The sequence below is a fragment of the Mesoplodon densirostris genome, chromosome 12 (assembly GCF_025265405.1).
Source record: "Mesoplodon densirostris isolate mMesDen1 chromosome 12, mMesDen1 primary haplotype, whole genome shotgun sequence".
NCBI classification, from domain to species: Eukaryota; Metazoa; Chordata; class Mammalia; order Artiodactyla; family Ziphiidae; genus Mesoplodon; species Mesoplodon densirostris.
In genome coordinates, this window is record NC_082672.1 from 69,742,687 (window position 1) to 69,770,007 (window position 27,321).

The 27,321-nt window shown below is 40.6% G+C and overlaps 1 protein-coding gene across 3 annotated transcripts in view; it reads right to left on the reverse strand.

Moving 5' to 3' along the window:
* The window catches only part of CFAP206 (cilia and flagella associated protein 206), a 32,277-nt gene extending 12,438 nt beyond the window's left edge, over positions 1–19,839 (reverse strand). The window contains exons 1-8 of one of the 3 annotated variants that reach the window (XM_060115037.1): positions 19,748–19,839; positions 17,937–18,045; positions 15,715–15,798; positions 12,548–12,638; positions 9,893–10,081; positions 8,954–9,112; positions 7,668–7,876; positions 185–304 (exon numbers count right to left, since the gene is read on the reverse strand). In XM_060115037.1, the coding sequence (XP_059971020.1) occupies positions 185–304; positions 7,668–7,876; positions 8,954–9,112; positions 9,893–10,081; positions 12,548–12,638; positions 15,715–15,798; positions 17,937–18,044 (960 nt within the window). In that variant the 5' untranslated portion in view covers position 18,045; positions 19,748–19,839. Of the gene's footprint in view, positions 1–184; positions 305–7,667; positions 7,877–8,953; positions 9,113–9,892; positions 10,082–12,547; positions 12,639–15,714; positions 15,799–17,936; positions 18,050–19,747 lie in introns of all 3 variants that reach the window. The other 2 variants (XM_060115036.1, XM_060115038.1) reach the window with 2 other exon arrangements.
* Between the last annotated feature and the right edge of the window lie 7,482 nt (positions 19,840–27,321).

Below are 27,321 nucleotides of genomic sequence, written 5' to 3' on the forward strand. Positions count from 1 at the left end.
TTATAACATCCTGGTTATAGGATTATTACTACAAAATAACCAAAAACAACAGGATCACCTCACATAAAGCTAATATTATATTTTTAGTAATTAAATAAAATTAAAATTACTTCTGATCCAACTTTATAGGACTTAAAAGTACATTCACCTTTAAACAAGGTCAAAGTGGATTACAAATGCTTACAAAGACTTGTGATGTTGGGACAGCCATCTTTGACTTTACAGTAAATTTTAATTGTTCCAGTTGGGCTCCTAACTGCTTTATCTTCATTTCCACTTCTTGAGCACAAGTAATTATGTCCGACTGTGAAGACAACATAATTGGCATTCATATTTTTATAACTTTACTACAAACATTATGTAGATTTTAAGCCCTACCTGCTCCCCACATGTCCTGAATGTAAGCTCAGTGAGAGAAAGGATTCTGCTCTCCAAGGTATCCCCACCACCAAGAACAGCACTGGCATGTGGATGGTGCTCCAGAAACATTTGTTGAATGGATGAATCTTCTGAAATACAATGGCTATAATTTTTCTCAAATGTATACTGGTATTCTTTGATATTCAGTATAATTGCATTTCCGAGCAGTGGATCCTCTGACACAGTTTTCTAGAACTGTTATTTTCCCATTCCTCAAAGATAATATTAATGACGTATTCCTTTGAAAACTATTTTGATACCCAGATTTTTAAAAATTGCATTCAAGAATGCAGAAAATGTTAAAAATCACAGCATTGAGAGAAAAACAATATATTTCTCATACAACCATAGGAATCTGAAAATAAGGTGCTAAATGATGAATCTGAAATAATTACTAACATTTATTCTTATTATGTGCTAAACGCCATATTAAATACTTATAAGTACAAAAAGAGGTAAGTACAAATAAGAAAACCAAGGTACAGAAAGGTAAGTAAATTGCCCAAGGATACACAGCTAATGAGGGGTAGAATCATGGTTCTACACCTGAGATCATCTGAGCCCAGGGCTCCTATCCTAAGATGTGATCAGAAATGGCAGTGGTATGGGGTTATTAGCACAGTGTTAAAGAGTAACAATTACGTGGAGAGAAAAAAACTGCATTTGAATTCTCAGATATCTGTAGCCTAACTATATGTTTTACTAGACTATTCTTAAATGACAAAAAAATATTACTGCATAAGAAATACCAAACATCATCATTGTATTTCAACTAATGAATTTTTTTATCCACAATGTAATGTGCATCCTGTTTCAATTTTACCCATACTACTCTTTAAGCATCTCCCCTCCTCTTGCCTCATTCTCCCATTGTTTATTTAAAGTAAAATTTATAATAATAATTTACATATTGTTTATCCTATCTAATAAGTCTCTTCTCTACCCCTCAGAGTTTTCCCCTTTGATTGCTAGTTTTCTTTTAGAAATCAAATATGAAAATGCAGTCCTTAAAGTCTTTAGATTTGTACACAATCAACAAGAAACAGAAATAATTCTGCATATGTTCTCCAAAGTAAAAGTTACATTCAATACTTAACACTTCTTTAAAAACTATAAGTAAAGATACTCCAGACCTACTCCCCCAAGCTATGCTTGCAGGCTCCATTCACAGATTAGGCACACAGAACTTCTTGATTTTTCCTGATAGTGTCCTAGAACAATCACCCTGTTTACATTTTACCAAAAAGAACTTTGCAACTAAAAATTCTACATGGACATTTTTCCAAAGAAGACATACAGAAGGCCAACAGGTACACAAAAAAATTGCTCAACATCTCTAATCATCAGGAAAATGAAAATCAAAACCACAATGAGATATCACTTCGCATCTGACAGAATGGCTACTACCAAAATGACGAGAAATAACAGGCGTTGGCAAAGATGTGGGGATAAAAAGGGAACACACGTGCACTGTTGGTGGGAATGTAACTTGGTGCAGCCGCTATGGAAAAAGTAGGGAGGTTCCTCAAAAAATTAAAAATAGAACCACCACATCACCCAACAATTCCATTTCTGGGAATTTGTCTGAAGGAAACAAAAACACTAACTCAAGAAGATATATGTGCCCCCATGTTCATTGCAGCATTATTATCAAGGAATCCTGCCATTTGCAGCAATAAAAGTGAAACTTGAGGGAATTTTACTAAGTGAAGTAAGTCAGACAAAGACAAATATCATATGATCTCACTTATATGTGGAATCTTTTTTTTTGCTGTACGCGGGCCTCTCACTGTTGTGGCCTCCCCCATTGCGGAGCACAGGCTCCGGACGCACAGGCCCAGCGGCCATGGCTCATGGGCCCAGCCTCTCCGCGGCATGTGGGATCTTCCCAGACCGGGGCACGAACCCGTATCCCCTGCATCGGCAGGCGGACTCTCAACCACTGCGCCACAAGGGAAGCCCTGGAATCTTTTTTTTAATTTTTATTTATTCTTTTTTTAAAGATTTATTATTTTTTTATTTATTTTTGGCTGCATCAGGTCTTAGTTGTGGCACGTGGGGTCTTCGCTGAGGCACAAGGGATCTTTTGTTGTGGCATGCAGGCTTCTCTCTTCTAATTGTGGCGTGCAGGTTCTCTCTTCTCTAGTTGTGGCACGAAGGCTGGGTGGGTGGGCTCTGTAGTTGTGGTGTGCGGGCTCCAGGGCACGTGGGCTCTGTCGTTTGTGGCACACGGGCTCTCTAGTCAAGGCGCACAGGCTCAGTAGTTGTGGCACGGGGGCTTCAGTTGCTCTGTGGCATGTGGGATCTTAGTTCCCTGACCAGGGATTGAACCCGTGTCCCCTGCATTGCAAGGCGGATTCTTTACCACTGGACCACCAGGGAAGTCTCTGGAATCTTTTTTTTAAATTGAAGTACAGTTGATTTACAATGTTGTGTTAGTTTCTGATGTATAGCAAAGTGATTCAGTCATACATATAAAAAGTTTTTCAGGTTCTTTTCCATTATAGGTTATTACAAGGTATTGAATATAATTCCCCATGCTATACACAATAGGACCTTACTGCTATACGTGGAAACTTTAAAAAAAAAAAACAAAAAACTGAGCTCATGGGGCTTCCCTGGTGGCGCAGCGGTTGAGAATCTGCCTACCAATGCAGGGACACGGGTTCGGGCCCTGGTCTGGGACGATCCCACATGCCGCGGAGCAACTAAGCCCGTGAGCCACAACTACTGAGCCTGTGCATCTGGAGCCTGTGCTTTGCAACAAGAGAGGCCGCGACAGTGAGAGGCCCGCGCACCGCGATGAAGAGTGGCCCCCGCTCGCCGCAACTAGAGAAAGCCCTCGCACAGAAACGAAGACCCAACACAGCCAAAAATAAAATAAACAAATAAATAAAAATTTAAACAACAACAACAACAACAAAAAAAACTGAGCTCATAGATACAGAGAACAGATTGGTAGTTGCCACAGGTAGGGGAGGGGGATGGGAGTGGGCAAAATGGGTGAAGGTGGTCAAAAGGTACAAACTTCCACTTATAAGATACATAAGTCGTGGGGATGTAATGTACAGCATGGTGACTATCACTAGTTAACAATACTGTATTGTACAACTGAAAGTTGGTAAGAGAGTAGATCTTAACAGTTCTCATCACAAGGAAAAAAAATGTAACGATATGTGGCGAAGAATTTAGATTTATTGTGGTCATACATATATGGAATCATTATGTTATACATCTGAAACTAATATAATCTTACATGTCAATTGTATCTCAATAAAAAAGCTAGTTTCACTTAGCACTATCCTTGATGATGCAGTAAAATGTATTAATTTGATTGAATTTTGACCTTTAAGTGCACAGCTTTTTAATAATCAGCGTGATCAAACAGAAAGTATATATAAAACACTTCTATTGCATATTAAAACACATAGTTCTCTTACATGACTGGATTGAAAGCTGAAATAGCCTTTTTCCCCTCCAGTAGAACAGCATTTTTACTTGAAAGAACAACTGGCAGACAAACTATGGTTTTTGCACCTTAGCTATTGGAAGATATTTTCTTGAGAGTGAATGAAATGAGTCTGTCACTTCGGGAAAATGATAGTTTTTGTTACCAATGATAAAATTCACATCTTGAAAAGCCTGTACCTGCCACCACGAACTTGACAGCATCCTCACACAAAGATATTTCTAATGAGATTGTTGGAGAAAAAAATAAGAATAAAGTCTCTTCAACTTTCTTATCATACTACAGTCCAAAAAATGCTTGGAGAACGCATGTGAACCTAGCATTCCTCTTCCTCTCCCTCACTTTTTAATTTATAAGTTTTTCATACTTTCTTCCACGGACATTTTTCAACAAGTCTAAAACAAGCACAAATTCCACCAAACTGATATCTTACTTGCATTATCAGAAAAATCAAGAAGTCCTGTATAAGCTATGCTACGAAAGGGCCCTGCAGACATATCTTGCGGGGAGGAAGTGTATGAAAGTCTTGACTTACATATTTCGAGAAATGTTGTGCGTCATGCAACATTTACTTGTACGATAACAATAACTGGTTTTCTCTCTATGGTGACTGCCTTGCTCTTCAAAAGCCCACAGCAGATGGAATTCTGTTCTCTCAGCTAAGACAGTCAACAAGACTGCAATCACCCCTTCCTTTTCTCTTCCAGAGTATTTGATTTGTTCACTGCAGCAAATAAAGTCCTGATCAAAAAACAATAACTCACTATCTTACCCAAACTATAATTGGATTTTTCAAACGTCTACGTAAACTGAATGTAGCATTGGCAAAAGAAAAATTTTGTATCAAAATCAATACTTCAAAAGAGCACATTAATATCTGTTCAAATAATGTGACTTTAAAAAAAGAGTATTCATAGATTTCATACTCAGGAAAAGGTTTCAGCTAAACATAAACTGACGTACTTTATAACCTAGTGATAATACTGATTAAACTGTATCCATTCTGTAACAGTTAACCTGAACTGTAACTAAGGTAGATCGATGGGGGAGGTTGGATAGCTAAAAACTATCATATCCTTGTCAGCCATAAAAAAGAATGAAAGTTTGCCATCTGTATCTGCAATGGACTTAGAAGGTATCATGCTCAGTGAAATAAGTCAGACAGAGAAAGACAAGTACTGTATGTTACCACTTATATGTGGAATCTACAAAATAAAACAAACTAGTGAATATTAAAAAAAGAAGCAGACTCACAGATATAGAGAACAAACGAGTGGTTACCAGTGGAAAGACGGGAGTGGGGGAGGGCATGATGGGGTAGGGGATTAAGAGGTACAAACTACTATGTATAAAATAAATAAACTACAAGGATATATTGTACAGCACAGGGAATGTAGACAATATTCTATAATAACTATAAATGAAGTATAATCTATAAAATTTTGAATGACTACGTCGTACACCTGAAACTAATACAACATTGTAAATCAAGTATATCTCAGTAAAAACAACAACAACAAAAAGAAACACTGACTAACCAGCAAAAAAGTCAGAAGGTTAAGAAAACTCATCCTGACCCTGACTGAAAGGAGTATGAGACAGTCATAAAGAGTGTTAAGACAAGAATGTGAACTTTCTAATAACACGAGCAACAGAGGGCTTGGAAATGAGATATTGTCTAGAAAAATAAGAGCTTGTGCCCCCACTGAGATGAAATCAGAGCTGTTCTGCTAATGCCCCGATGATGGTGATGGTAATAAACACTGACATCATTGTCCACCATCATCATCACCATCATCATCATCCGTTTACTGAGTTCTCACGTCTGCAAGCACTATTCTACCTTATTTACCTAGTGGAGACTATCAGTAACCCCTTTTTACGAACGTGGGAACCAAGGCACAGAGAAGTCAAGCAACTTGGTCAAGGACACAGATTTCGTAAGTGGCAAAGTCGGGATTAGAACCCATGCAGTCTGGCTGCAGGACCCACATTTATCACTTCTACACTCTATTAACCGTCCCTCTAGCTCTGAGAGTAAGAACTCCAATGAGAATATAAGACTGTCAGTTAGTTGGCTGAATATGTTTCAGGAGTGAAAGCTGTGAGAAAATACTATATAATGAACAATGTCCTCTACAACATCCTTACAGTATGTGTGACAGTTTCCCAAAGATCTTTCTTATAACATCCCTTCTGGACATAAATGGCAAAAGTAAATGTGAGATTCTGCTCCTGTGGACCTGTATGCACTCAAGATAAACTGACCGTGAAATCCTCTTACATAAGGCTGCTAGCCACAAGTCTTAGGGGAACATGTACCCTAAAGAATGATTTGGTTTCAAATAGTTGATTTAGAGTCCTCCCTTCTGAAGGCAATTAGATAGTAGGTCAGCTGTGAGGACCACTCCTAGTCTGTTGCAATGCAGTCATGTCTTCTGGATGTGATCTTTCTATTCTCTGTAGCGGAGGTAAGGAGAGAAGACAAATTGAGTGCAGCCAGAAGTGGTAGTGAGTCATTAAGATACAAGTGAAAATGAAGAGGGAGCAGAATACAGCTTGTTCTGTCCCTCAAGACATTAGTGTTCACTTGTACAAAAGACAGTTCCACTGACCCTGCGGTCTTATGGTGTTTGGAAAATAGAGGCTGTGTGAAGGTAAACAGTGACCGGGGGATGGATGTGCTAATTAATTCAGTGGGAGAATACTTTCACAGTATGTATGTATATCAGATCATCACACTGTACACTTTAAATATCCTACAACTTTGTCAATTATACCTCAATACAGCTAGGGGGAAAAAAATAGAAACAAAACAGTAACAGGTGGAAACATAGCTTGCTGCCATGACGTAGTTAACAAACTGTGTTCCCTGGAATCTTAGGGTGGCTTGGGGATGCTCCTTGGTGAAAAGGTCCTCCAATCCTTTCATCTAGATACCTGCTTTATATTTTTAGGATTTTGAATAAGTTTCCATCTGAAACGGCTCTGCTGCTTTAAAAAAAAGTTTAAAATCACTACTTCATATTTTCCAGCTCTCCGGGGATAGTGTTTGGCTTGTTCATTAGATCTAAAAACATCAGAAATAAAAATCTTTTCTACCAATTTTTACAATTAGAACAAATAATTACATAAAAGTTCTTTGAGTGCCAACAACCTGCCAAACTATATGTTAGACACTTGCTCTGAATGAAAGCAAACAATGCAGCATTGCTTACATATATACACACATACCTGCTTAACTACGGCAACCATGCAACAATCATATTACCCAGGAACAAAGAGAATCAACTACCAAAGATCCATTCCTGCCAACACATCTTCATTAAAATCAACATCCAACTTTCCCATTTCTATTTTAGTTCTTGATCCTACAGATGCAATATATACTGAGCAGTTATTAAGGTTGCCTTCTTTATCAACGACCTGGTTCTATCTTTTGTTTTCACCCCATAATATATAAACAGGTGGCAATAAACAACAAGGTCCTACTGTATAGCACAGGGAACTATAGTCAATATCCTATGATAAACCATAATATAAAAGAATACAAAAAAAGAATGTGTGTGTTATGTGTGTGTGTGTGTGTGTATCTCAATCACTTTTCTGTACAGCCGAAATAACACAATATTGTAAATCAACTCTACTTTTAAAAAAATCTTTGTCTAACCAGTGGGTTTTTTAAAAATTAAACTAAATATTTAATTCAAAGCAAAGAATATATATACAAAGAGGCTGCATTCTGTGGGAAAGACCAGCTCTTATGACATTAACTCACCAAAATGATCTGAAGGAAGATCTCATATTGTCGCATGTTATATAGTGCTTCTTTTAACATACAGGGCTGAAGTTCTTGACTCAAGAGTGGGTTCTTTGCTACTTTCTCGAGGATGGCTGTGTAGCGGTATGCCTGGTCCTGGGCCACCTCAAGTTGGGAATCAACATGCTGAGTGGTGGCTGGGATTGCTTCCTGTAGAATAGCTGGCACTGGTTTGAGAGGTAAAATAAGAGAGACATGAGGCAATCTAAAAAGATTCTGAAGAAAAAGCCTAGAAAGTGGTCATATTTAAACATTAGGTTGAGTTAGTTTTTTCCTCAACCAAATTAACAATAAGGAGGCATATTCAAAAAAAAGAAGACATTGCCAGAATAATAACCAAAAGTTAAAGCAGATCAGCTTTTGCTACTAAAATATAGAAGATGCTAAAGAATAGACAGGTGTTGGTGTTATGTGCTGTATTAACTATGTGCCTCTAGAAAAGCCACTGTATCTCTCCTTCTGTGTATCTTCTTTATTACTGGTAAAAAAGAAAATAGAAGTGTACCACTTAAGAAACTCACTGGGATACTGGTATACTGAAAAATAACAGAATTGTCTAGCAAGACAGGAAACTTTATGAAGAATGGGAATTGACTTTTTAGAACAGTTTTTAAATTGCAAAAAAAATTACCTTATTGTACTAGATCAGTGATCTGGTAAAAAGACACTAACACCTTCTCAGTGGGCCTACGTGTGTACCAAATGCATAAGGAAGTTACTTCTACTGGTAGGTCTTTGAGCAAATATTTCAATGAGTACTTTCAAACTTACAGATAATAAATGCATTAAGTATATAACAGCATAGTAGAGGCTCCTGAATTTACAGACTTGCAGATAGCTCCTCTTGGACCATTTCATTCCATTAACCACATCAACAATGGTTTGCTTTTCAGGGTGATTTTTATTTTTTAAATCACTGAATTTTATTCCCCTTTGGTTCTTTGACTGGAAGTAAAGAACACAAAGCCCCACTGAACTGGGGAGGCTGGCCTCCAGAAGGCCCTCTCAATCCTTTTACTGATTCATGCTCCCATACTAGCTTCATGGTACATAAAATTTAAGGTCTTGCCCCAATAAAATGAAAAATTACTATACATTATGAACAGTAGCTGTACCTAAGGTATGCTCAAAACTGCAAACCTTAAATCTACGAATGCCAGTGGTGTACTGTGAATTATTTTCCTCTGTTCCCATTAAATTTTAAACTTACCTAACCTATAGAATTAAATTAATGATATACCTACAGTCATCAATGCCTTTTCCTCCCTTTCCACAGTCTCGGTTAAATAAACGAATTCCAGTAACAATCATGGTGAGTTCTTTCAGCTGGCGTTCTTTGTCCTTCTTAGAAAGAGTTAGAAATGTCCCAAGCTCAGCCTGAGGAAAAACACTCTGTAGGGCAGCTAAAACAGACCACAGTAAAGACAACAAAATGGTAAGTAAAGATATCAGAACGTAAAATACAAGTTCCTTTCAGCAGAAAGTTAAGGGGCTTGTCTTTATAGAGTTACTTAGATGATTCTTTAAATGTCTGATACCTGATTCCAGAATACATGGCAAAATTCAGCATTTATCAAGAAAGCTGAGCTACTGAAAATAATGCCATTGCCTCACGTCTATTTTCATAATTAAGCATCCATCAGTAATTTTTTGGCAATGGGCATTAAAACAAGCTTTCTAATTAGGGCTCTGAGTAGAAAAAAAAAGATGCTTTAAAATAATTATGGAAGAAAGCCGTGGGAAGATTAGAGATATTGCCTATTCCTTATCTTAAAGTATGAAAGTGGGCAAGTATTTCCTGAGGATAAAACAGTGCCATTTCCCATCATCCATCCTAGGTGACAGACTCAATGCCTTTCATCAGTAGGAAATCTCCTCTCCCAGCAGTCCCCATTCCCCAATCAGCCTGGTTAATCATACTGCCAATGTTTCTGTAGTGAACCATTGTAATAGGCCCCTAGGTACATACAGCTCTAAGGAGATTAACAATATTCACTTCCCAAAAGTGCTACTTGAGTTTTAGTGTTGATACACTGTGTAAGAAAAATCTGGGTTAAGTTTTAACCTCTTATTTGTGCTAATTTTTTTTCAGATAAAAGAAGAAAACTTCAATACTTAAAATTCAACATATTTTATAAGATACTATGTTCATGGATGGAATGGAAATGGTGTATATTTTTTACCTGTTGCCTCTCTGACAGTCTTGATGTCTGTTGGGGACCCCAGCCCAGAGCGCAGTAACACGTAGCTGACGATCTTGCGGTAGAGGCTTTCCAGCTCTTCTCGAACACATGCTCGACTATCTGTAATTTCTCTGCTAACAGAGCTTAACCTAGACTCTACGACCTGGTGATGTTCTTCGAGAAATTCCTCTAAAATTGGCAAAGGACAATGTTCCGTATATTGATACTTAGAATACTTCTCACATAAGAAAATAGGACCAGGGACTTCCCTGGTGGCGCAGTGGTTAAGAATCCGCCTGCTAATGCAGGGGACACGGGTTCTAGCCCTGGTCCAGGAAGATCCCACATACCATGGAGCAACTAAGCCCGTGCACCACAACTACTGAGCCTGTGCTCTAGAGCCCACGAGTCACAACTACTGAGCCCACATGCCACAGCTACTGAAGCCCATGCTCCACAACAAGAGAAGCCACGGCAGGGCCTCCCTGGTGGCGCAGTGGTTGAGAGTCCGCCTGCCGATGCAGGGGATACGGGTTCGTGCCCCGGTCTGGGAGGATCCCATATGCCGCGGAGCGGCTGGGCCCGTGAGCCATGGCTGCTGAGCCTGCGCATCCGGAGCCTGTGCTCCGCAACGGGAGAGGCCACAACAGTGAGAGGCCCACATACCGCAAAAAGAAAAAAAAAAAAAAAAAAAAAGAGAAGCCACGGCAATGAGAAGCCCACGCACCACAAGGAAGCGCAGCCCCTACTCGCTGCAACTAGAGAAAGCCAGCGTGCAGCAACGAAGACCCAACACAGCCAAAATAATAATAATAATAAATAAATAAATAAATATTTTTTAAAAAGAAAATAGGACCAGAGGAAAAAATGGCTTGGTATGGCAATTCTACTGCATGAAAACAAGTATTTTCGTAAGATGTAGTAAGCAAAAATAAACAGTGGTCAGCAAGTAACATCAAGACAAAAATCTAGTGGGAAAGATTTACTACTGCGATTTAAATGGCATGCTTTATCAAAACACGTAAGCCTTTAAAAAGACAATCCAAACGTAATAGCAGATAGGGCTAAAACCTCCTACTTAAGCAGAAAGTACACAAGACAATTTATAATATATATTATAAACACAGACAGTATAAATATTGTACTATCTATATTCTCTAGGTAAGTAGGTGTAGTATACTGTATGTAAACACATCTAATATAAATATCCATATAGGTAGTATAAATATTCCTCTTCAATTATGTGTATTTCTATTTTAGTTCTAGATAAATTTCCTTTGAATATCATTACTGTAATATGATGTTGCATCAAGAATGGTATCCCTCTCCCTTCGTCCTGTAATTCAGTGAGGTTTAGGCTTAATTGTGGAAGGAGCCACAGTTCACCAGCACTATAATTCTTGCAACGAAGTCAGTAAGACACCCTATAACAAGGGCAATAATTAACATATCAACCATGCCCAGTTCATAGCTATAATCTTACCACAAAAACAACTCAAACTTTGAAATTAAGAAAAATCTAAATTACATCACCAATTCCACTATTATTTATTGTTCTAAAATATTACTGATCAAAAAAGCAAGATATATGATTTTACACATGTAGCATAACTGAAAGGTTAATACAGAGAGGGAAAAAAAGACAACAAAAATCACCAAATGGTTAATAATGAATGAATTACAGTGGGGCAGAGGCAGTGTAGTCTATAGAGAAATTTCATTTCCTTTTTTCTCGTTTCTAGTTTATTTTTGATGTATGTAAGAAACTATTTACATAAGGAAGTATGTTCTAAGCTTAAATTTCCCATCAGTCACTTCATTTTTGGGTAAGTTACATAATTTAGGTAAGCATTATGCGATATTAATATAAACCAGGAAAAATAAAATCAGCAAATTAAAAATTTTTAACGTCAGTGAGTTGGTTGCTTTAAGTTATTATGTATTAGTGGTATAATAGTCAAAACACAATAGACTTGGAAACTTCTGACACTCACAAAGGCCACTGGTGTTCTTCTCATTTAGTACCTCTAACATTATTACATTCTTCAAAGACGGAAAAAATTTCAAAAGATAAATGAAAAAGCTAAATTGTTCTTGGTCAACCAAATGAAGCCCTTGAGAAATGGAATACTGCCTGCCATCTCAGTAAACAAAGGATGTCACAGTCATGAGCACTTGCAGCCCTCCAGTGTGAGCTGGTGAGCCCTGAGGGAACTCTGGAAGGAAACAATACCTGCCATCTAGCAGCCATCAGACTGCAGCCACTCCCCACGGTGAGCCCTGAGGAAACTCAGGATGTGAAAACACAGGATACTGGCTCCAGATAGCTGAGGTCCGTATCAGTGAGCCCAGACTCTTGCATCTCCTCATACAAAGAAAAGCCCTCATTTCCTTAATTTGGGATATCAGTTTCCTTTCATTAACAATACTCTTTTGACATTCAGACTATCTGCCCTTTGTTGCAAAACTTCTATATAACCTGACTCCCCCGCTTCCCTCCTCAGAGCAGTTCTCTCGGGGTTACTTGAGATGCCGTCTCCCAGGCTTGAAGTCCTAAAATTTCCCGCTGAATAAAACATAACTATCAACTTTTAAGTTGTGAACATTTTTTAAGTCAACACCCTTAGGGTATCAAAATCGGTAGATATATGTTACCTCGACTTGTATAATTCATATCAAAATAGACTTGCATCTTAATGGTATCCAGGGAAGGATTTTTACTGTCCAATAGCCGAGTCACGCAAAGCTAAAAAAGAAAATCACATACATGCTTCCAGTTATATTTTCTGAAACAATCAGAAGTATTTTCCAAAGTTATTCTCAAAATCAAAGGCAACAGCAAAGCCATTATTTCTGATATTTATCTACCAATGACCATTTTTATTACTTTTTTTCTCATTGAGGACTTTACACTTTATAGTTTTACTTAACCAACAACATTTATTAAGTAATAAGCTATTCCCCCTGAGTTAACCAATATTACCATACCCAAGTGACTAAAAGTCTAGTTGGAGGCAAGGAACTTGACCTTTTGCTTAGTCTCTGCAGCCTGAATGTGGGTGAATGTGCCATGACGCTTATGCTCCTGTCTACAGCTCTTCCTGAGTCCCTTATTACTGTTTTTTTTTGTTTTTGTTTATTCTTTGTTTTAATTTATTTTTGGCTGCGTTGGGTCTTCGTTGCTGTGCATGGGCTTTCCCTAGTTGTGGCGAGCGGGGGTTACTCTTCCTTCTGGTGATCAGGCTTCTCATTGCAGTGGCTTCTCTTGTTGTGGAGCACAGGCTCTAGGCGTGTGGGCTTCAGTAGTTGTGGCACATGAGCTTCAGTAGTTGTGGCACGTGGGCTCAGTAGTTGTGGCTCACGGGCTTTAGAGCGCAGGCTCAGTAGTTGTGATGCACGGGCTTAGTTGCTCCGCGGCATGTGGGATCCTCCCGGACCAGGGCTCGAACCCATGTCCCTGCATTGGCAGGAGGATTCTTAACCACTGTGCCACCAGGGAAGCCCCTCATTACTGTTTATCTGAGCCTTAACACTCTTTTTTGCTGATGGTGGAGGTCATGTGCATTTTATAAAAAGCTGCCGAGGCTACGTCCCCTGCTCACAGACTTTCTCTGGCTCTACCTTCTGTTTCAAAATTTCTTCCTCTGGTCCATTTTCTCCTGTTTTTCCCCAAACATAGATGGCTCATCCCTTCTCTGCTTTACCCCTTTAGAATAGAGGATCAACCTGAATTTTTCTTTTCTTCTCTCTTGTGCACCCCCCAAGCCCAGTCTTCCCCCATCTCACCTGTTAAGACTTTATTATGTCTGCACCCAGCGGGCACATCAACAGCTTCACCCTCAACCCAACTCCCAGGCCACCAACCCTCCTTCCCTGGGAGGAGGAAGAGGGGAAAGCAGGAGTGAGGACGGAACGTTATCTTTAGGGGACCCACGCACCTGGACCCCTCCAGGTGGAGAAGTGCCGTTCCAAGCACAGACTAGCTCATCAACATGATTTTTAATTGAGAAAGAGGAAAACAATCTTTATCACTTGAATTATTATATAAATTGACAGTTAATATACCTGTCATATTAAAAGTGTATTGAGCACAGGGAACTATATTCAATATCCTGGCATAAACCATAATGGAAAAGAATATAAAAAAGAATGTATATAAGTGTATAACTGGGTCACTTTGCTGTACAGCAGAAATTAACACAACATTGTAAATCAACTATACTTCAATAAAAAATAAATTTAAAGAAAAAGTATATTGAGCTTGATTCTTTCCAACTTAGTTGAGTTGGAAGAGAAACAAAAAAATCTTCTTGAGCCATGAAAAGGAGAAAAACATTTTCTGCCCCTCCTTGATTCTCCTCCACGGCTGTCCAATCAACTTTCTGAATAACCATCAGTCATTTCCCCTATCGCTAAAAACAGGCCTTATACCACATTCTCAAATTCAGCACAGAAAGACCCAGCTCTCAACTGACTTAGAGAATCACGGAGTCTCTTCTGCCCAGTTATCGTAACGACATATTCCCCAGCTCCAAGCTTCCAAAGCTCTTCCTGACCCTCTAGCATCTGCAGACAGACCTGCACTCCACTATGTGAACTGCTGGCTGTGAGAGAAGATGGAGATGATGAAAATTCTCTCTGCCATTTGTCTGAGCTCAGAAAATATCATGTACAAGTCTGCGAAAGCTTGTTTCAAGTCTTTTGTGTGAAGGAGGGAATTAAAATCATTAAGCTCAGGAAGAAAAAGATAAATGTTGAAATTTTAGGAAATACATTGAGGAATATCTAGAAAATAAATATTTAAGCATCTAAACCCAGTGAGTCAAACTTAAAACATATGAAAAAATTAATAATGTCTAAAGTTCCTGCCCTCTTTAGTTCTTAAAATCGCTTTTCAGGCACACCTACTTGATTCTAACGAATTCTTTGCTCTGGGTTCAATTCTTCCCTTAGAAATGAAAAACACAAATTACATTGAATCAATAATTATATGGATCTTAATTTAGCACTATAATTTTACAGTATATGACAAGTCAGCTAATAATGTTCTCAATGTAACATTAGATTAATAACAAGATGTCTCTAAAATACTGTGGCAGACACTGCTACCTGCCAGTAACCATACCCCTCCTTCCTGACAAAGCCCCAGTCTGGATTAGGCAAAGACTTGGTCAGGTAAAAAAGGAAAGAAAAAACAAATCAATATTCCAGGCTCACCTGCTGTATCATTCTAGTCAATAAATGCAAACAGACGGGAGGGATTCAGGGAAAGCCTGTTATTTTCCAAAAAGAAAGTGACAGACCCAGTTGCACACACATTTTGACCTTTGTCCTCTTACCTTATGCCTGCCTAGAGGTGGGAGAGCTAACTTGTGACCCTGGGGTGAAAACACATGCACGATGGTGACCCAGGAAGTCAGGAAAAATAGCCTATGTACCTCTAGACTTCGTTTTATGAGAAAAAATCAACCTCTCATTTGTTTGCACCACTATCTGGTGGGGTTTCTTTCACGGAGCTGAAGGCAATATTGACCAACACAAATACTACATTTAGAATTGCAAGTTGGGCCTCCCTGGTGGCGCAGTGGTTAAGAGTCCGCCTGCCGATGCAGGGGATGCGGGTTCGTGCCCCGGTCTGGGAGGATCCCATATGCCGCGGAGCGGCTGGGCCCGTGAGCCATGGCCGCTGGGCCTGCGCGTCCGGAGCCTGTGCTCCGCAACGGGAGAGGCCACAACAGTGAGAGGCCCACATACCGCAAAAAGAAAAAAAAAAAAGAATTGCAAGTAAATAATCCAAAATTTGAGAACTGTTGGATAATCACCTTTATAAGTTTCTGCACATCATCTTTTATGAGAATTCTATCCGTGTTAAAGCCATTACTTGGGTCCAGGACAACAGCTTTCACCTGAGAGCAGGAAAGAGTCCATTACATTTACTTCATGTTACTACAAAATTAGTTTAACAATGTTCCATTTTTTAAATAGCTGCCTCTTGACTACCCAGCAGTTGATTGTTCAGCTGATTTTCTTATAACCCAGTTCATCCACACCTTCATTAGAGGCTGAAGAAAGGGAGCAATAAGCCTCAAATCTGAACATGGTGTCAGAAGAAGGACATGGAGAAACAGGTTGAAAACAATAGCTAGATTTTACATTGGGAAACTGAATATTTTTATCGTATTTTTCATTGTGTATTGTTAAAACAAAAGCAAGAGTAGAGAGACTGAGGCAGGAGACAGATGGGCTCCAGGCTAGGCATTTACCTCTAGCCTCCTGTTTACATTTCATAGGGCAGCAAAAAGTGGGCTTCAGGCCGGACACTTACAGCTAGTCTCCTGTTTGCATTTCCTGAGACAGGAGTTAGATGGGCTCCAGGTTAGACATTTAAAATCAGTCTCCTATTTACTCTCCGAAATGGAAGCTACCACAGGGACAGGGTAAATAGCCAAGTTTTGTCTCTTGGGGATGCCTTAAGATAACAGTCATGGCGAGAACAAAGAGGGGCACAATTTTGTTTGAGTGAAGGATCAAGGGATCTCCGCTTCCCTCCCACCCCACCCTTGGGGCAAGGGAGACACTAGGCGTGCGCAGAAAGTCTCCTTGGGGGGTCAAAAGTCAGGGGACAGGGCTTCCCTGTGGTGCAGTGGTTGAGAGTCCGCCTGCCGATGCAGGGGACACGGGTTCGTGCCCTGGTCCGGGAGGATCCCACATGCCGCGGAGCGGCTGGGCCCGTGAGCCATGGCTGCTGAGCCTGTGCGTCTGGAGCCTGTGCTCCACAACAGGAGAGGCCACAACAGTGAGAGGCCCGCGTACCGCAAAAAAAAAAAAGTCAAGGGACAATGCCAGGCCACAGTGAGTCTTGCTTCTCCCAGATGCCTTTGCATCGAGATCCATCTTGGCTGAGAGGTGCATGCGCACCTAGGGAAAGGGTCCTGAAACAAATTAGCTAGGGGGGAAAAAACAAGACGATTGCCAGAAGGAAGGCAAAGACCTGGAAAAACCGACCTACATAAATGATTTAACTGCCTGTTTACTGCACTCCTCCTCATTAGGGAGGACGCCCACACCCTTTCTTTCCAGATGTGCATCTCTGCCTAGCTTCTATTTTTCTTTTTAAATAAATTTATTTATTTATTTTTGGCCGCATTGGGTCTTTGTTGCTGCGCACGGGCTTTTCTCTAGTTGCAGCGAGCGGGGGCTACTCTTCATTGTGGTGCCTGGGCTTCTCATTGCGGTGGCTTCTCTTGTTGCAGGACACAGGCTCTAGGCACACGGGCTCCACTAGTTGCGGCACATGGGCTCAGTAGTTGTGGCTTGTGGGCTCTACAGCACAGGCTCAGTAGTTGTGGCACACGGGCTTAGTTGCTCCGCGGCATGTGGGATCTTCCCGGACCAGGGCTCGAACCTGTGTCCCCTGCATTGGCAGGCGGATTCTTAACCGCCGCACCACCAGGGAAGTCCCTGCCTTGCTTCTGTCTTAACTAAACAAACGTTTCTCTGTGTGCTCTCCCACTTGTTGTTGTGCTGTGTCTCTAATAATAAACTTTCTACCTGTTTTTACAGTTTTTGCCTCCGTGAGAAATGCATTTTCCACTGGGAGCAAGAGCCAGGGAAAAATAGCTTCTAGCCTCTAGTCCTTGCTGGTCTGGTGGCTAGGATTCCTGGTTTTCATTCAGGCTACCCAGGTTCAACTCCTGGGCAGGGAATTAAGATCTCGCTTCACGCCATCGCTCACTGCTACCTCTCCGAGATGAAGGCAATCAGTAATTTTTACAACAGTGAACAAAAATACATCTTAAAAAAACTCCCACATAGGAAAAATTGATGTTTCTAAAACTTATCAAGATCTTCTAAGTCAGTCTCGTAAATCGAGAACTAACATGCTTTATAGGATTAAAAAATATATTTTTGGCTAACTTGTCCAACAGTATGTTTTCAACGGAATAACAGTTAGGAAAACACTTCAGAATTTTAAGAGGAAAATGGGCACTGCTTAAGCACATTTTTTAATAAAACAGTAATTCACAAAAGTATTCATGCTTACCATAAAAGCAACCAGAGTTTCAGAAACAATCTCTCCATGGGCTGCACATTCTTGTCCTATTTCTCGAATGATACTCTTTATAACACTTTCAGCCTGAGTGGGAGGCATTCTGGCTAAATAAAAAGATTTTTTTAAATTGCATTTATACACTGTTTTTTCCTCTTTAGATTTCACCACTAACATATTTGTAGTCATATTATTTATTAACTTATTAGTATTTACGAGTATCTAGGCCCCTCCTGTTTTCATTACTTTGTTTCATATTTATAAAAATGACAGTGAGAGCAATTGGAATGTTTCAAATGATTGAAACATGCCCTCTTTATTTAAATGATGGTGGTCACCAAAAGTACATTTATAGCATGATATTTTTAAATTTAAAAAAAGGTTATTCAGGGCTTCCCTGGTGGCGCAGTGGTTGAGAGTCCGCCTGCCGATGCAGGGGACACGGGTTCGTGCCCCGGTCCGGGAAGGTCCCACATGCCGCGGAGCGGCTGGGCCCATGAGCCATGGCCGCTGAGCCTGCGTGTCCGGAGCCTGTGCTCCGCAACGGGAGAGGCCACAACAGTGAAAGGCCCGCGTACCGCCAAAAAAAAAAAAAAAAAAAAAAAGTTAAACACTACTGGGGGCAGGGAGGAGTAGAATTAATGAGAAACCCCACTCCCATTTGTGTAGGCGGCCGAGTACAGCTTGAAAGAGGAAATGCTTATTCCACCACATTCACTAAATGACCTTTCATAATTATAATGACTCTTGGAAAACAATTCTTGCTTGGATCGTCTAAATTCTCTTTCTAGCACATCCAAGTTGGCATTTAGACTCTTGATTAAAAACATAAAAGCAAAAGATATTACAGGAGTTATGCATCATGGGAAAAAATGAACTCCTGGTTATTAATTCCATTTACTATAAACCAGGAAAAGGTGGCGGGTTTTAATGGCTATCAGGTTTTCTGATTCGTACCAGTAACTGAGCACAGGGGAAAGAAGCATGTAGAGAATAACAAAGGCAATCCCAGGTAGATAAAGCTAACTTTCAGCATTATTAGGGTTCAGGTAAGGTCAACAACACTTGTCATCTTGTCCAATAGAACCGGAGTGCCCGGTTTCCATCGTGACCTGACCATTTTCTAGCTGAGACCTCGGGCACCTGCTTCACCTCTCTTTTTTTTTTTTTGCGGTACGTGGGCCTCTTACTGTTGTGGCCTCTCCCGTTACGGAGCACAGGCTTCCGACGCGCAGGCTCAGCGGCCATGGCTCACGGGCCCAGCCGCTCCGCGGCATGTGGGATCTTCCCGAACCGGGGCACGAACCCGTGTCCCCTGCATCGGCAAGCGGACTCTCAACCACTGCGCCACCAGGGAAGCCTTGCTTCACCTCTCTTTGAAGCGGTTTTCTCATCTGAAAAATATAGATTCGACTACTACCGTCTCCCCGGAGTTGTCGCGAGGACTGAATTCTATACATTTAGTGGTTAAAATAGTGCGTGGCATAAGGTAAGCGCTTAAAACAGCAGCTCCTAACGAGCCCGTGCTCAAAGCTTAGCCTTGCGTGTGCGCGTGCGCGAGCGCCCTCGGGCGCCGGGCCCGGGCTGCTCACGACTCCCCTCGGTACCCGCCCCTGCTTGACTCTGGGAAGCCTAAACCCTCAAGTTCAGGCCGTCGGAGGCGTGCAAGGGTCCCCGAGCAGCAGCGAGATGGCTCAGGCGCCGGCGCATTACGGGTTAGAAACCTGACCTGCGGACCTGGGCGCCTCCGGCCGGAAGTGACCAATGTTTCCGTTCAGCGGCGGCGCCCCGAAAGGAGTCCTTACCGACAGTTCAGCCTCAACCAGGCTAGACGGGATGCCCCAGCGGCCCAGGCTCTGTCCACGGCCCAACGCTCGCTTCCTCGCGGGGTACACCCCGGGCTCAAGGGCGCGGAGGCCTGAATGGAGAGCTGGAGCCGCGTCTACCCGATTCTTCACCGGGGTCTTTGCGGGGGCCTTCTGGGCAGCTGGGCTCTCTCGGAGGCAGCGGTATAACCATGGAAACCGAACGCTAGGGCCCGAAGGGGGCGGGACCAGGATGTGGGTAGGGCCAAGGTGGGGAGGCGTGGCTGGGTCCAAGCTTGAGAGTCTTTCCCGGGAGGATGGAGGAGAATAACTTTATAAAACAAAGACAAGCAAATACAGAGAGGCCCAGGGACTTCCCTGGTGGTACAATGGTTAAGAATCCGCCTGCCAACGCAGGGGACACGGGTTCAATCCCTGGTCGGGGAAGATCCCACATGCCACGGAGCAACTAAGCCTGTGCACCACAACTACTGAGCCTGCACTCTAGAGCCTACAAGCCACAACTACTGAGCCGGTGTGCCACAACTACTGAGCCTGCGCTCTAGAGCTGGGAAGCCACAACTGTTGAGCCCACGAGCCACAACTACTGAAGCCCGCGCGCACCTGGAGCCCATGCTCCGCAACAAGAGAAGCCAGTGCAATGAGAAGCCCACGCACAGCAATGAAGAGTAGCCCCTGCTCGCCGCAACTAGGGAAAGCCCGTGCGCAGCAATGAAGACCCAACACAGCCAAAAACAAACAAACAAAAACTACAGAGAGACCCAAATCCCAGGCAGAAGGCAGGTTCACTACACCTCAGTGGGTTAAGGGTGTCAAACACAAGATTTCTTAAACAAGAGTATTAACTTGGTAGCATGAAAACCTATGCAGCCTTTAGAAAAAGGGGATACAGTGGGGGAGGTGAGCAGAGGCCAGTTCCTAGAGATGGGAAAACGGAAGGGTTGTATTCTTGAGAAGGGTTGTATTCTTGTATTCATGAGAAATGCAGTGCATATAAAAGTATTGTTGCTGGAAATAATCAATAAACAATCCATAACAGGAACAGAAGAGTTTTAACTGAGGCCTACAGCCCTGGACACAGCCTCTCAGATAACTCTGAGGAACTGCTCCTGAAAAGCATGGTTTTCAACAGTTTTATATTTTGTCAGAACAAAGAATATCAAACAAGTCAGGGATGCATTCCTTCAAGTTTTCAAAAAAACAGATTAGCATGTACACAGCCAGTCAGTATGGCCTTGGCACCAGGAAGGAAGTCTTATCTTTGAAGGAGTACCAGCATTGGCTGCCAAGGAAAGAGCTCTAATTTTAACACGGACAGGGTCAATGCACTTTTCTTTAATGATTAAAGCAGAGGTACAGTGTATGTTTGATAGGCCACAAACCAGCTGTTTTAGTTAGCATAAAATTCAAGTTAAATTACGTATAAGCCAGGATGACTTTCCCCATACCTCAATATGTGAACATTTCTTCCATTAGTATCTAGTTTTTAAAAAAAACAAAAGAAGGATCACAGTTTAATTTCACGTCCTCTTGTTCAAAGGAAGTCAGTAATAGGATAGCCCAAGATGCCGGAAGAGAAAACTGCACGTTCTAGAAGCACATACAACACATCCGAGTCTGGAGATGGAATAATGAGGTTTTGTCCTTTAACGGTAATGTTCGTTAGGTCCACCTACTGACATGAAAGTACGAAACAGCATTAAAATGATATTAGAAGCAGAGCATCAAACAACAAAGTTTTATTTTTAAAAAGGCTACTGCCAGTAATTTTTCTCAGATTGCAAGCAAATATACCAAATAAACTTTACTTAAGGACATTCACAAATTATTAGGAAATGAATCAACACAAAAAATACTCGTCATACTATAAAAGGATTATTTATCTTCCCCTTCTAGAAAATTTTTGTGGAATGTGGATGAAGCTTGTGCAAAAATAGATTTTTAGAGTAGCAAGATACATAATAGCAAAACACTGGAAATACAAACACCTGAGATTTAAGGAATGTTGATAAAGTAAAACATTAGGCAGGCATTTAAAATGTGAGTAAAAATTTGGTGTTTGTCTTATATTTTTAAAAAGCCAAATGCAAAATATATATACAGTATGACCTCAACTATATTCATATACATATATACATAATATATAAAAAGTGTGTAAGTCAATTTACCAATATCCTTAGCAGTGTGTGGATCTGAGTTATTTATTACTTTATTACTTATCTGAGTATGGGTTAGTTATTATATTTATTCCTTTATACTTTTCTGGATTTCTAGATTTTCTTTTTTTTTTTTTTTTCTTTTTGCGGTATGCGGGCCTCTCACTGTTGTGGCCTCTCCCGTTGCGGAGCACAGGCTCCGGATGCACAGGCCCAGCGGCCATGGCTCACGGGCCCAGCCACTCCGCGGCATATGGGATCCTCCCAGACCGGGGCACGAACCCGTATCCCCTGCATCGGCAGGCGGACTCTCAACCACTGCGCCACCAGGGAGGCCCTAGATTTTCTATAATGAGTGTATAGTCTTATGATCTATAAAACAAAATAGAGAAAAAAAATGAGAGGACTAGCTATTCGTAGAAACTGAGCCCAATTTGGAAACTGTAAATACACAAAGTAACACAACAAAAAAGAAAGTGATATAGCAAAATTTTAACAGTGGTTATATCTAGGCAATGGGAGCATGGCTGTTTTCTCCTTTATACTTTAAGATATCTACCAAAATGTGTTTCGTGAGCATATATTACTTATGTTAGAATATTAAATATTTTGGGGAATTCCCCTGGTGGTCCAGTGGTTAGAACTCCACGTTTTCACTGCAGGGGGCACGGGTTCAATCCCTGGTTGGGGAACTAAGATCCTGCAGGCTGCGTGGCATGGCCAAAAAAAAACAAACAAGAAAAAAGAACATTAAATATTTTTAAGATGGTAAGAATAATTCCATCATGTTAGGTATAATTTTAAACTAATGGGCAAATCCTGGCACAAATAATTCCTGAGTGTGTCTGATACTGCTAGTTGCCTACCTAATATACAAGTTCTTCTCCCTTACCAACCCTGATTGTGTTGTAAATGACAATGTTCTATTCTGAAAGAAAAAAGAAAAGATATCTCAACACCCCCTGCTTTCAGCTAGGGCTGACCTGTGACATGGTCCTGGCCAATGAGATGTAAGTGGAATCACTGGATGGAGAGGCAGAGAAAGCCCTTTCATTTTTATGTCTATCTCCTTCCCTTTTCTTTGTACTTGAAATGAGAATGTACTGGCCGAAGTTCCAGCAGCCTTGTTGTGAACATGAAGATGCGAACCACAGCTTAAGGGTGAGGAAACAAAAATCTTAAAAAGAGCCCGAGTTCCTGGTGATATCTCAGAGCAGCCATATCAGTCTTCTTGACTGGCTACCTCCAGACTTCCCATAACATCCGAGAAAATAAACCTCTATCTCATTATTTAGGTTTTCTGCTACATTCAGCCAAATTCAGTCCCTAACTGCTACCTCCAGTAGGTGTGACTTGGGAAGTATTATTCAGCCTTTTGTGCTACGTTGAATAACTGGCCCGAATTCTTCACTGCTCCTTGCACACACACCCTTGTTATGGACTTATGTGGAGTATCCTTCCTTGCCCTTTGAGTTTAGCTATATGACTTGCTTTGGCCAATGGGATGTATGGAAGTGACAGTGTATCAAGTTCAGAGTCAAGGCCTTAAGAGACCCCACATTTCTTCTTTCCCTCTTGAGCTTGTATCATTGTCACGAGAAGAACATACCCTGGCTAGCTCTTGGGTCCCAAGAGAAGAATGAGAGGCATATGGAGCAGAATTGCCTGAACCAGTCTTTCAATGAGATGCAGAGCTGTCCAGATGGGCCCAACCTAGATCAGCCCAACTCCAGCCAACCTATAGATGTGTGATAACAAATAAGCATTGTTTTAAACCACTGAGTTTTGGGGTAGCTTATTATACAATATTACTGTGATAATAGTTCATCTATAAACCTCTCAATGGTCCAAATTTCTCATTTATGAAACAAAGATAATAATAGCATCTACCTCATAGATTTGTTAGAATAAAATGAGGGAATCCTTATGAAGCACTTAGCATAGTGTCTGGCATAGCTTAAGGGATCAAGACATTTTAGATATGATTATTACCTTTAACACTATTGTTGACAAAATCAGTATGAAAATGTATTTCACACTCCCATGACTTATTGGACTTCCAGTCTTTGTAGAACAAGTTTTTTCTAGTTTTAACAAGGCAGCAATTTAAAAAGAAACAGGGAGGAACTAGAGAGCCTCCAAAAAATAAGAAGAATCTTGTCAGAAAGAAATGGAAGGAGGTGGATATATTTACCTTAAGAAAAACATGGCCTGAGAACTAGTCTCAGTTTTGTTAGAAGAGAAAAAGGACTTTATGTTGTTTCAGAACACCAGATTACAAATCTACAGACAGTAGTGGATCTAACTTAACATAAAACAAACAGAGTTGACCACTTCTGATGGAAGTTATAGGAGAGAAAGTGAGCTCCATTTTACTGAATGTTTTTAACTCAAAGATAAATAGGATTACCTTCACGAAATGGCATAGACTTAATTCCTATGATTAAGTGACTTTAAGATGTCAGGGATCAGGGACTATCACACTTTTAAACAGGGGAATATATATATGTGAGTGTGTGTGTGTATTTCCCTAAAGTCTTAACAGCAAATGAGTTGAGCATTTTAGCATGTTTACTAATTTTTGTTGGTGGACAGTGTAAATGTTATCCTGTTGAGTGCCTGAATTTTGTTGTTCCCTTCAAGGAGTGTTGAGCTTTGGGTTTTTTTAGGCAGTTAAGTTATTTGTGGATCATTTTGATTCCTTTGAAAACTGTGTTTCAGCTGTACTAGGATGAGGCTAGAGTAGTCTTCACTCCAGGGGCAATTTTGCCCCACTACTAAGTAATGACTGCTCAGAGGTTTTCACTGAGGACTTCCCACTCTGACTGGTCAGAGCTCAAATGTCTGCCCATCCTCTGTGATTTCCGGGAATCATTTAGCTTGCAACTCCCTGGTTATTCTTTGATGGGCTGTGTGGATTTTCAGTCGATGTATGCACAGCCAAACATTTAGCAAAGACTCAGATTTATGGAGCTGTGCTTTTTTTGTTGTTTTTTGTTTGTTTGTTTTAAACTCTGCCCTTCAAATTCCAGCTCCCTCAGCCTCTGGGAATGCTGGTCTCTGTCTCCTCAACTCAGCTAGATCTCTAGTCTCTGTTTGGGTTTATTTTCCAAGTATTCTGGAAATTGCCTCCACGCAGAAAGTTAGGGCAGGCATTCAACCTCATATGCTCCCTTTTTCTCAGGCATCATAGTCCTGTGCTGTCTTCCAATGTCTGAAAACAGTTGCTTTAGATATTTTGTCCAGTTTTCTGGTTGTTTGTGGCAGGAAGTTCAGTTCAGTCCTTGTTATTCCATCATGGTCAGAAGTGGAACTGTGGATAATCTTGGAGAGAGGATAATAGGAAACAGTCATCTAGGAGAGTAGCAAAGTATGCTTAATAGAAAATTTCAGTTCATTGCTGAGAAGAATGGATATTCATCTGAAGGTTACAATCATGAATATAAAGTGAAAGCAATCTGCCAAGTTGAGTGACTTTCTTCAGACACTGCTGAGTAGCTCAGGGGCCGCCTGGGAAAAATAGATAGTTTTCCTAGTCCAGAATTGGAGTGTTGCCAGAATAGCTGTTACAATGATAGATCAGAACTTTTAAACCAGCCTCCATCAACAAAAGCAATTTAGCAGTTCTTTAGATATTGCAAAGACCTTACTAAGAAAGTTTCCATTTACTAACAGAGGTATATAATGAACATTTGCAAGAGTTTACCAAGTTATTTCACAGATAATAACAAATGAGTGGTTCCTTACAACAGCGTCACAAGAACGTGAACTATTGTTCATTGCATTCTACAAATTCAAGATTCAGAAAGCAAAAAAGACCAGCCTAAGATTACACAGCTACTAAGTCACAGGGCCATCTTAGCTCTATTGCTCAAATCAGTATTTAAAATTTGAAGGGAACTCTTTTAAGATTCTAAGAAAAGTTCTAGACTCTTTCCCCCAGAAAGATGCATAAGGCCCCTAATTTTACATGTAATTTCAGAGAATTCAGATTCTCTGAAACTCATGCAAGTGTCAGTAGATTAAGATTCTCGAATGCACCTGAACAGTGGTTATGTGGATGTTCACTTTATAATTATGTACTCAATGGTGCATATGTGATATTAACGTTTTCTGTATATGTTCTATTTCATAATAAAAAGTAAAGAAAAGGCACAATAATGTAGAACTTCTCTACTTTGGGTTATGCTTTTTGGCTATAGATCATTAAAATAAAGCTGCATCCTGGTTTCCAAAAAATCCTCAAAAGTTAAAAAAAATCCAGATCTTGTGCGTTTCACCATACCTCATTCTTTTTCTCCATTAGTATCCATATGCTATGCAATGGTTGGCTACTTTTTAAAAAAAAAAACACAGCCATTGTGTTAGTCTACGTAATATATGTGGTATAGCAATTTTGAAATGGAGGAAGTCATAGTCTTAGAATTAGCTGACAATTTCCTTTTCCAGTTTAACTTTCCTTCTCCACAAAAATGCTTGCTAATGGAAAGAGAAGCTGAATTTTCAAGGTAATGATGAAAAGGAAACTGTGGCACATGCAAGACAATGCAAGTCGCTCCTTACTGAAGTTTCTCTTAGAAAAAGCATGAACTATTTTCAGTCTACTTCCCACATCCTTTCAGTCAAGAAGATCACAAGATCATTTTTTAAAAAGTATTTATTTATTTATTCGGTTGCATTGGGTCTTAGTTGCAGCAGGCAGGCTCCTTAGTTGCGGCAGGTGGGCTCCTTAGTTGCGGCTCGCCGGCTCCTTAGTTGCGGCTCACTAGCTCCTTAGTTGTGGCATGCAAACTCTTAGTTGCGGCATGCATGTGGGCTCTAGTTACCAGACCAGGGATCGAACACGAGCCCCCTGCATTGGGAGCTCAGGGAGCTCAGAGTCTTATCCACTGCGGCGCCAGGGAAGTCCCACAAGATCATTTCTTAATCAACTTCTTTAGAGAGATTCCTCTTTAGAGGTTAGTTACATGGGCACAGATATGAAGAGGCAGAAAAAAAAGCGAATTTTGAGTTTCCTGACACAAAAATAGCAAGCTTCTTAAGTTCATTAGGCTGACCCTTAAAAATCTACTTTTCTTTATGATTGTCAATTACCTTTAAAAATAAGATGAATGATGAGCAAAAGCATTAATTATTTTTGTTTCCCACCTTTTTCTCCATCACATGAATCAGCCAGTGGGGAAACAACAAACCTTAAGATCAGATTTTCACAACCTAGATGGGGTTGGGGGGAACCTGAAACACTTACTGCAGATCCCCAAGCATGGGGTCCTGCTCTTTCATGTGCTACAACAGAATTGAAATTACAAGAACACAAAATGAAAAAAATTAAATGAGTGAATTCTATTATAATCAAGATCGAGCCTCTAAAAAAAAAGTGAAGGCAATAGGTTCTTT